Source organism: Chrysochloris asiatica, unplaced genomic scaffold (genome assembly GCF_000296735.1).
Source record: "Chrysochloris asiatica unplaced genomic scaffold, ChrAsi1.0 scaffold00024, whole genome shotgun sequence".
Classification (NCBI taxonomy): domain Eukaryota; kingdom Metazoa; phylum Chordata; class Mammalia; order Afrosoricida; family Chrysochloridae; genus Chrysochloris; species Chrysochloris asiatica.
In genome coordinates, this window is record NW_006408542.1 from 3,604,815 (window position 1) to 3,615,887 (window position 11,073).

An 11,073-nucleotide genomic window follows, 5' to 3' on the forward strand; every position below is an offset into this window, starting at 1 on the left:
CTCTCCAGGCTAGAGATGCTAAAGCAATTGGATGAAATCAGGAGGCAAAAGAGCTGAATAGAAAATTTCAAAAGACAGCTCAAGAAGACAGAGTCAGCCATTATAACTAAATGTGCAAAGACCTGAAGTTACAAAGCCAAAAGGGAAAACCATGCTTGCATTTTTCAAACTGAGGGAACTAAAGAAAAATTCAAGCCTCAACTTGAAATACCATGGGTAAAATATTGAATGATACAGAAAGCATCAAAGAAGATAGAAGGAATACATAGTTACTGTACCAGAATGAGATAGTTGATGTTTATCCATTTGAAAATGTAGCATATGATCAAGAGCCAATGATACTGAAGGAAGAAGTCAAAGATTCATTGAAGGTAAAGAACAAGACTCCAAGAATTGATGGAATACAAATTGAAATCTTTCAACAAACTGATGTAGCACTGGAGGCACTGACTTATCTCTGCCAAGAAATTTGAAGGACAACAGAACGTGGAAGTGAGTTATTGGACAGTATCATTAATATCCCATGCAAGCAAAATTTTGCTAAATTAAAAATGGGACTCCAACCGTAAATTGGCAGAGAACTGTCAGAGACTTAAGCCGGATTCAGAAGAAGAAATGAGACGAGGGATATCAGATGGATGTTGGCTGAAAGCAGAGAATGCAAGAAAGATGTTTACCTGTGCTTTATTGAGTAAGAAGGGCTTTTGTGGATCATGACAAGGTATCGACAGCATTGAGGAGAATGAGTATTCTGGAATATTTAATTGTGCTCTTGAGGTGCCTGTATTTAGACTAAGAGGCAGTTGTTCAACTAGAACAAGGTTTGAAATTGGAAAGGTGTACACCAGGGTTGTATTCTTTCACCATACTTATTCAATCTGTATGCTGAGCAAATAATCTGAGAAGCTGGATTATATGAATAAAAACATGGTATCAGGATTGGAGGAAGAGTCATTAACACCTGCGATATGCAGATGATACAACCTTGCTTGCTGAAAGCAAAGAGGAATTAAAATACTTAACTAATGAAGGTGAAAGACCACAGCCTTTGGTATGGGTTGCACCTCAAAGTAAAAACAACAAAAATCCTTACTTCTGGACCAATAAATAACATTACAATAAATGGAGAAAAGATTGGAGTTGTCAAAGACTTCATTTTGCTCAGATAAACCATCAACACTCATAGAAGCATCAGTCAAGAAATCAAACGACATATTTCATTAGGCAAATCGCTGCACAAGACCTCTTTAAAGTGTTGAAGAGCAAAGATGTCAGTTTGAGGACTAAGGTACACCTAACCTAAGCCATGGTATTTTTCAGTAATCTCATATGCATATGAAAGTTGGATAGAAAATAAGGAAGACTGTAGAAGAATTGATGCATTTGAGCCTATGGTGTTGAAGAAGAATATTAAAAGTACCATGCCATGCTAAAAGGACAAATGAATCTACGTTGAAAGAACTAAATCCAGGCACCAAACCTGCACAGCCAACCCCCACCTCATACTGGTGTGAGTCAAAATCACATGCTCCCACTTCCTGGTGAGCAGAGTCTACTCTGGGGTACATGATGGTGGGAGGTGACATCTCTGGTAACCAGGGGAGTGTGGGGCAAAAAAAAGTGTCTCACCTTTCCCTTTCCTATTTAATCTGCTCTGCCAGGACACCTTCTGTCGCCAAAGCTGCTCACAAAATTCAAGGTCACTTCACATCTGGCTGGCGATTTACCAGTCAGTCTCCCTCTCTCACTGCCCCTGCTCAACTTCTCCCAGCAAGCACTCAGTCCACTTCTCTAACCTTTCCTCTGAAGGTCAGGGTTCCAGGATTTTCATCTGTTTCCTTTGGTCCCTCATATCTTTGTTGTAGAGTTTCCACGTAGTGCGTCTACCTAGTTTGCCATCTTGCTGCAAGTCTATTATCTTTTTATTGTGAAATGTTTTCTGGCACTTAGGTATAGATGATGGTTAAGGAGTGTCTATAGATGCATATGACGTGTACAATTTTTTAACAATTTAAATTAGAATGCGACTTAAAAATAAGCAAGATGAAATGAAGCTTGAAGGAGACCTTAAGAGAAGCCAGTGTGCCTGTCAGCAGTTGGATATGCAGAAGGTAAGCCTTTACCCACTTTCACTTTGGTAAAATATTGTAACACACAGTCCTGGTGTACTGCTGTGGGATAATGTGCTGGACTGCAGGTCATTTGAGCCACAAGGTTTGTAGTTCAAACTCACCAGCTGCTAGACTGTCAGCAGCTTGGTGACAATATTGTTTGAACTCTGTATCCCAATAGTTTATGGAACAGTACCTTATTCTTAAGGAGCTCTGGTAGCGTAGTAGTTACGAATCGGGCTGCGAATCTTAAGGTCAGCAGTTCGAAACTACCAGCCGCTCCATGGGAGAAAGATAAGGCTTTCTACTCCCGTAAAGATTTACACCCTCGGAAACCCTGTACAGGGTCGCTATGGGTTGGAACTGACTCGACGGCACTTAACAACAACAACCTTACTCTTAAAGAGCTCTGGTAGCGTAGTGGTTATGATTTGGGCTGCTAACCTCAAGGTCAGCAGTTTGAATCTATCAGCCATTCTGTGGGGAAAAGATGAGGCTTCCTGCTCCCGTAAAGATTTACAGCCTCAGAAACCCTATACAGGGTCACTATGAGTAGGAACCGACTCCATCGCACACCACCACCACCACCTTACTCTTGGAGCAGTACTCAGTAAATATGTATTAAAAAAGTGGATACATGTTAAAATGAATAGACCACTAATAGCTGTAACAGCATTGCACAGTTATGTTTAATTGAGACTAAGTCTATCTTTTCAGAATATTCAAGTTCCCCGGGAGGTATGGTACTGGTTGAGGCCTGAAGAGGAGAGTGAAGAAGAGGAAGAAGAAGAAAAAGATCAAGATGAAGATGAATATAAGAGTGAAGATTTAAGTGTATGTTTGCCCCCAGTTTTTTACAGCAGGGTTTCTTGGCACTGTTGACTTTTTGGACTGAGTATTTTTTTGTTGTAGGTCCTGTCCTGTACATGCATTGTAGAATGTTTAGCAGCTTCCCTGGCCTCTTATCTTTTAGATGTCAGTATCTCACCCAGCCCCCTTATGACTGCCAAAAGTGTTTCCAGACACTGCCAGTTTGGAACCACTGATTTACAGGATTATTTTTATAAACCCCAAATCAAAGCTCTTATAATTTCTCCCTTTAACTTCGGTTTGCTCTCTCCTCACCTAGGTTTGAATGATGGATTACTTGCAAATGTAAATTATTTTAATTTATACCTTATTTCCAGTTAAACTTCAAGAGATTCTAATGACTACGTACCCCCAGTAAGCAGTACAAACCAAAACAGAAAAAACATAATCTAAAGAAAATGGAGATTACTCAAGATGGAAGATATAGTCCTAGTTACTTACATGTAAGAATTTTGTAGAGAACATTTGAAAAGCCTTTGTTCCACTTAACTGGGTGACCATATTGAGAACGTTTATGGCCAAAAAGAAAAAAAAAAAAGTAGTATGTACACTCATGCTCATATGGGGCGATAGATTCCTTAAAATAGGAAGGATTGTTAAGGGATACTGACTATAATACAACCATCTAAAACAGATATTTCAGCAAGTGGTCTCTATTACAGTGCCTGAGATACTGTAAAACTCTGAGTGTGGCTAGTAAGTTGGTTCCCATTGTTTTAATCTTATTATTTGTACACTAACATCTCTAATACCTGATTGAGAGTATAGCAGAGAATTATGGCCTTGGGTGAATTCAGCGTGATTTAAGGTACTTCAGGAGATCAAGGTCCTGTTCAATATAAACTGTTAATATACTGTGTCTATATCTAGGTACTGGAAAAATTACAAATATTGACTAGTTATTTAAGAGAAGAACATCTGTATTGTATTTGGTGTGGGACAGCCTACGAAGGTAAGAAAATGCTTTAAACTTATATTCATTACTGAATAAGAGTGCTCTTTGATTTTTAGCTGTGCTTTTTTATAAAAGTAACATTTCCAGTGGAAATGTTTGATTATATCCAAATAGCAATGTGGGATGGATGTCTTAAAAAAAATAGTGATTTTAAAAATAATTGAGACCTTGTTGAGGTTGCTTCTAACTTTTCAGAAACTAAATGCACAGAAGGAAAATTTCAGTCTTCTACTTCAAAATAAGCAATTTTTTAATCTTCTTGAGGAAGATGAAAAAATTTTTTCCAGCTTTATTTTAAAGATTCTTTCTTTAGCAATAGGTACTTCAAAGAAATTTGTATTTAATTAGTAGAACTAATTTCTACATGTTGTTGTTGTTGTTAAGGTGCTGTGGAGCCGGTTCTCATAGCCACCCTGTACAGGTGTTTCCGAGGAGCACTTGGGGGTTTGAAATGCTGACCTTGTGGTTTGCAGCCCAGTGCTGATACACAGTGCCACACCCAAAGTCCATAATGTCTACATTGTTGTTAAGTGCTGTAGAGTTGGTTCTAAACCATCGTGACCCTGTATAGGGTTTCTGTGGAGCTGGTGAACTTGAGCCGCCAACCTTGTGATTCAAACTGATTTTGCAGTCCAGTCCATTAACCTGCCACACCATTCCCAAACCATAAAAACCAGATATCAAGAAATATACCCCCCCTTTTTTATTTTATTGTATGGGAAAAGATGGCTTAAGGCTTGCCACATGTCTTATGGACTTAAGAGACATTTTCTAATTTGTATGAAGAGGGTTTCAAAAAGTTTGTGGAAGATGGAATAAAAAGAATGGAATTTTTCTACAAACTTTTTAAATCCCTTAATATTTAATGACTTTTTAGTTGACAATGAAGATGTTGTAGTTATTCTTGTTTCTTTTTATCTATTCTTCATTACTAAAATAAGTAGATCAAAAATACAATGTTACATTGAAATAGTTTACTATAAAAACTGTATTTTTTTATTTTCCCCAGATAAAGAAGACTTATCTTCAAATTGCCCTGGACCAACTTCTGCAGATCATGACTAAAAATATTCCCAGTAAAGTGGAACCTAGAAAAATATTCACGTTTCTTAGACCAAGCAATTGGAATTTGCAGATTTTTTATGCCAGTACAGAAAGAGGTCCTTCATGAAAGATTTTATTCATTTATGTACTTTCAAAGTATATAATTATTCACTGACTTGAGAAAATAGTGGGATGCTACTTTGGAACACAAGTATCACAGGCATGGCCAATGACAATTTATGACTGTATTATGATACCTCTGATGTCTAAGGACACCAATATGTACTCCCCTTTTTTGCCTCTTCACTTTGGAATAAATTGAATAAGGCATGAGAGTCAGCAGGAGATTGATACATAGCCGCTGTATTAGTGATAAAACCAAGATGGAGAACAAGTTTGACTTGCTCTCGAGTTGGGCTCCCTGATAGTTCTGCAGTGGGAGAGAGTGGCAGCCTTCTTCCTAGCAGGGGCAGAACCGATTTACTCTCAGTTAGATCGAGCCACACATGCTCAGTGCCTTCTCCCAGTTTTACTAACAGACACTTTTTTGTTGGAAAGGAATACATGAGGGTTCAGAGTACTTGTTCCCAAACTTCTCTCTCCCAAGGAGAGGTTTTCTTCCTCCTTGTACAAGCATGAAGAAGAGAAAAAATATTCCCTTCAGTGAGACTGAGGTCAGTGGCTTTGTTCGAGTGTTGTTGTTATTGTTACTGTGTGCTGTTGAGTTGATTCCAATTCATAGCGACCCTGGTGGGTTTCAACCACCAACATTGTGGTTAGTAGTCCAGTGGTTATCCTGCAGCACCATGCCAGAACTCCCATTCTTCCATTTGTCATTGTTAAGTTTCATTGAGTTGGTTCTAACTCATAGCAACCCTGTACAGGGTATCCAAGGAGAAACTGGTAGATTTGAACTGCCAATCTTGAGGTTCAGTCCAGTGCTAATCTTATAGCACCACATCAGGAATCTATTGTTGCTGTTGTGAAGTACTGTTGTGTTGGGTCCAACTCATGGCAACCTTGTATAGGGTTTCCAAGGAGCAGCCGGTTATGTCTGAACTGCTGACCTTGTGGCTCAGAGTCTGGTGCTGATCCTGTAGTGCCATTCCAGGACCAGCCACGTCTTGGAAATGCTATATATACATCACTAAAAGTCAGAACCAACATGACTACACTTTACAACAACAGGGGTTCATTAGCAGTACCAAATTCTAATTTTTGAAACCAAGTAATTATAATACTTACATTAAAAATCTTGAGTTTCCAGGGAGACGTGTATAGCCTATGTAGGAGATCTTTTGAGTAAAGTCGTTTTTCTGTCTAAAACTAAAATTGGCTTACCTACTATTTAACTGAACAATGATCTACGACATGGCATACTTTTAAGGAGCCCATCCATGGTTGGGCATGAAATTGGGAATTATTCTGAAGTGTCACATTCCTAAATGACTCCATTAGTGATTTTGATTCAGCTAGTTTAGGATTGTTCCTTGGGGATGTCTGGATTTATTTTTATGAGTCTGGTAGGCACTTGAGTTTGAGCACTGGTGCTATAAATTAAATATAGAGCATCAACCTCCTTTGGATCAGTTGGGGTACCAATTTTTACCTCAACTAATACACAGCTTTCCTTTCAATAGCACTGAGCAAGAAACCGACCTCTTCTTCCTCTGTTAGGTATACTGTGCACAAGAACTGCAAAAGTGCATCTTCACTTGAACAGATTAATACAATCAGAGGATTAATCTTTGACCTAAAGGAGAGTTTTTTAAAAAGATAATGCAAAGGTACCACTCCCAGAGATTCTGATGAAGCAGGTTACAGGACTGGGCATTACTTCTCTCGTCTCTAAGCTGAAGCGGAGATTGATAACCATTAACTGAGTTAACTTTTGGGCCTTAGTTCCTCATCCAGAAAATGAGTCATTACTTTTATGAATGTAAAGATAGATGCAAATATTGTTTATGATTGTACACTATTGCTTAATGTTTAGTCCCAAGTCAATATCAAAAATCTGAAAAAAAAATGTTATTAGTAGCTGAAACAAATGAATAAATACATCTTTTCCTTGGAGTTAAAATAAAGGACTTACCTGTCATTTAACTAGCATACCGATCTACAGTTAATCCCAAAGAAAGTCATATGACTTGTTTCACATGGAATAGACTTAGACATGAACTGGCATCTCTTTTTAATCTTCTGACAGACTATGAGAACAAGCCACCTCAGGTGTAAGGGCCTAGAATATTTCAGATGTGTTCCTGAAGAATTATGCTGAGAATATGAGAATAACCTTGATGGAATCCAAGACTCCCCCAATGTTGTGGCCACCATTTCCTGTGCTCTGATTATGTAGACTAGCCTGAGAATGTGGCAGGTGTCCCTCCATCCTTGTCCTTAAATTTAAGGTTGAAAACACAGGCTTTCAATATGAGTAAAAACTATTTAGTCATATTGACCTTTTTTTATGACTTCCTAACTAGAAAATAATGAGACTGGAGGAACCAAAAGTTTAAAATTATTTTATTTTGCATGAAATTTAACATAAAAACAGTAAATTTTAACATGTCACTCTTTTGTTTATATTATGCTGTGTGTTTTTTAAATCCTATCTAGGATATAAAAAATGTTTCATTTTAATAAAAAACCCAAAATACTGTAGCTTCTGAATTAGAAAATAAACGCACTCTAACAAACCATCATCAGTTTAATTTACACCGACAATTCAGTTGCTATTTGCTAAACATGAAATTGTTGAAGTTTGAAAGTGAATATTATTATTATTTAACATAGGAATGTTTTATAGGCTAAATCATAAGACCCTGGTAATTCTTCTTATATTGCCCACCAATTCAAATGTTTTTGTATTGCTCCATGCCAGCAAGTCTGTTCCAGCTCATAGTGAACCTCAGCACAACAGAATAAAACACTGCCCAATCCTGCGCTATCTTCACAATTGTTGTTCGAGACCACTGTTGCAGCCATTGTGTCAATTCATCTTGTTGGGGGTCTTCCTCTTTTTCTCTATCTACCAAACATGATACTCTTTTCCAGGGACTGGTCCCTTTTGATCCCCTGTCCAAAGTATGTGAAACTAAGTCTCCCCATCTTTACTTTTAAGGATCATTCTGGCTGTAGTTCTTCCAAGACTCATTTGTTGTTTGACTGGCAGGCCATGATACTTTGACTAGTCTTTGCCAACACCCTTATTCAAATACATCAGTTCTTCTCCTTTGTTTCTTATTGTCCAACATTCATATACATATGAGAGGACTGAAAATACCATGCTTGAGTCAGGTGCACCTTAGTCTCAAAGTGACGTCTTTGTTCTTAGTTCCTGCTTGATGCAGGGTAGTGTGTGTGTGCTGCCCTGGGGTTACTGAATAAAAATGAGAAACCCTGCTTTTCAGAAATTCATAGTATGATGAGGGAAATGCCCATATGAGACTTAACTGTGCTCCAAGGAAAACTTGTAAGCACAGTGGTGAGGTACGAAACAATGAGAGCAGTAGACAGAAGAAGCATTCTGAGTAGGACATGGTTCCCACATACATGCACCTAAGTGAGTAGGTTTAGGTTCTGAAAGATGGGCGTAACTTTGACAACATTGGGAGGAAGGAGTTACCATGTTACCCAACAATTCTCCTAGGTATATACGCAAAAGAAATGGAAATACATGTCCACTTAAAAATTTGTTCATGAATGTACACAGAAGTAGTATTCATAATAGCCAAAAAGTAATAACAACTTAAACGTTAACAAAATATAGTATATCCATACAATGCAATGTTATCTGGTCACCAAAAGAATGAAGTATTAACCTAAGCTACAACGTGAATGAACCTTGGAAACATTCTGCTAAGTGAAAAAGACCACAAATTGTATGATTCCACATATGCGAAGTGCCCAGAATAGACAAATCTATAGAAAAGAAAAGGAAAGTAGTGATTGACCAGGACTGGGAAGGTTGGGAGGAAATGAGTAACAACTGATTGGTACATGTTTATTTGGGAGTAACAAAGATGTTTTAAATTGTAGTGATGATTACACAGCTCTGAATGTACACACCACCACTGGATTGTACACTTTAAGAGGGAAAATTGTATAAGTGAATTATATCTCAATAATGGAGTTTATTTTTAAATAACATTGGACAAGAGGTACATAATGGGAGATAAAAATGTGAAGACAAGACTGGAGCCAAACTGGGAAGACATATCAAGTCTTGGAGCCATTTGAACAAATACCTTTAGAGATTTTTGAATAAAGAAGTAACATGAGATCTGTGTTTAGAAAACACTGCCTTGCAAAGGAAAGATTTTTAGAATGAAAATCAGTTGTCTGAGTGAGCAATAAAAACCAACTGAATCAAGGCCATAATAGAAGGCAGGGACAAATACAAGAAACAACTGAGAGGTTGATAAATGGAGAACGTTTGGCACTTGACTTGGAATGTAAAGGAAAGGCTGAGTGGAAGATGAGAGAAAGCCATATTCTGTGGAGAGTATAAGAGCAGACTTAAGAGACTACTTTCATTCCATTTGTGGAAAGAAGGAATGAAAAGATAACAGAATTTCACCCAGAACTTTCTGAAGCTCTCTTGTATCTGGCTCTTAAAAGGCTCAAACAACTAAGAATCTGAAGAAATCTTTTTACTACATATTTACCCTTCATCTCTAAAGTGTCATCCAGTTCAGAATTTTAAGGTTCTATATAAAAACCTGTGTATTTTGGACATTTTGTCAGCACTTTGAGAAATCCCTGGGGGGGGGGGTGTAAACAGTTAAGTGCCCAGCTGTTCACCAAAAGGTTGGCAATTCAAACTCACACGGAGGTACCTCAGAAGGCGACCTGGCAATCTGCTTCTAAAAGGTCACAGCCCTGAAAATCTGATGGAGCTCAGTTCTCCGCAGCATATGGCCACCACGAGTTGGAATCAACTCAGTGTCAGACGGGTTGTTTGGTTTATGTTTAATCAATACTTTAAAACCCCTCTGTGGACTTTCTGGATGTCCAACCCAAGACTGAGAATCTCTAGAGTTTCTCAATCGTGCCATGTTAACGTTTTTGGATAGATAATTCTTTGTTTTGGGGGCATAATTTCTGTGCATTGTAGGATGTTTAGCAGCATCCCAGTCAATGCTAGTAGCATACCTCCCTCACCCCACCAAGCCGTAACAACCGTGTCTCCAGACACTGCCTAATGTCCCGTGGGGCAACACTGTCCTCACTGAGAACCACTGCTCTACAACATGATTTGCAAATATTATGGTGCATCAGTTACTAGGAGGACCTGTTCAAATCGATTTCTGGGCTCACCCCAGAAGAATCTATTTCTACTTCACTAGGTTTGGAGGGGGGACCAAAAAATTTACCTTTCTAACAAGTTCCAGGTGACGTGGATGCCTCTGGTCCAGAGATCACACTTTGAGAACCACTGGCACAGAGAATTGGTTTTCAACCAGGGATGTTGCTCAATATCTGATAATGCACAGGACAGCCACTCACAACAAATAACTATCCGGCACAAAATGCCAACAGTGCCACTGTTCGAAACTATGCCTTCAGTAAGGAGTTATTTTCTTGATGTCAAGTAATTGGCAGATCACAGCCTCTTAGCTAGGCTGCAACCAGCATATGTGTATTTGAAAGAGAAATAGAACAGAAAGTGACAGCATTAATTTAAGAGTAACTTGATTTGTGAAAGTTTTAGGCAAATACATTGGTAGGTAGGTAGATACATACAACTGATTCTCCTTAATCATGGCCACTGTGGTTCATTAAGTACCCATGAACACTGACTTAGCAAATGCTTAGCCGGTGCTCCGAAAGGGAAATAAAAGGTTAGGTTCTTGTGAGGTCCTTGTCACATTTTTATCAACTAGTCAATAATAATAATAATATTTTAAAAATCTGTCTTAGGTGTTTTTATTTAAAGAAAATGCATGTATTTATATAATTGATCATTAACATTGTGTGACGCTTATCTAACATGCATTTTCTCTATAAGGTACATTACAGCTTTCTTGTTCTTAAGGACACTAAGAACACTGCTTAGGAGCCATTTTCAACAGTGAAATCCCTAAACACACA

At 38.2% G+C, this 11,073-nt stretch overlaps 1 protein-coding gene across 2 annotated transcripts in view; it reads left to right on the top strand.

Moving 5' to 3' along the window:
- The window catches only part of GPATCH11 (G patch domain containing 11), a 13,496-nt gene extending 8,495 nt beyond the window's left edge, over window positions 1-5,001 (top strand). For both annotated transcript variants that reach the window (XM_006839360.1, XM_006839361.1), the window contains 4 exons: window positions 2,021-2,111; window positions 2,829-2,945; window positions 3,852-3,933; window positions 4,946-5,001. In XM_006839360.1, coding sequence (XP_006839423.1) covers window positions 2,021-2,111; window positions 2,829-2,945; window positions 3,852-3,933; window positions 4,946-5,001 — 346 coding nt within the window. The remainder of the gene's footprint in view (window positions 1-2,020; window positions 2,112-2,828; window positions 2,946-3,851; window positions 3,934-4,945) is intronic.
- The last annotated feature ends 6,072 nt before the right edge of the window (window positions 5,002-11,073 follow it).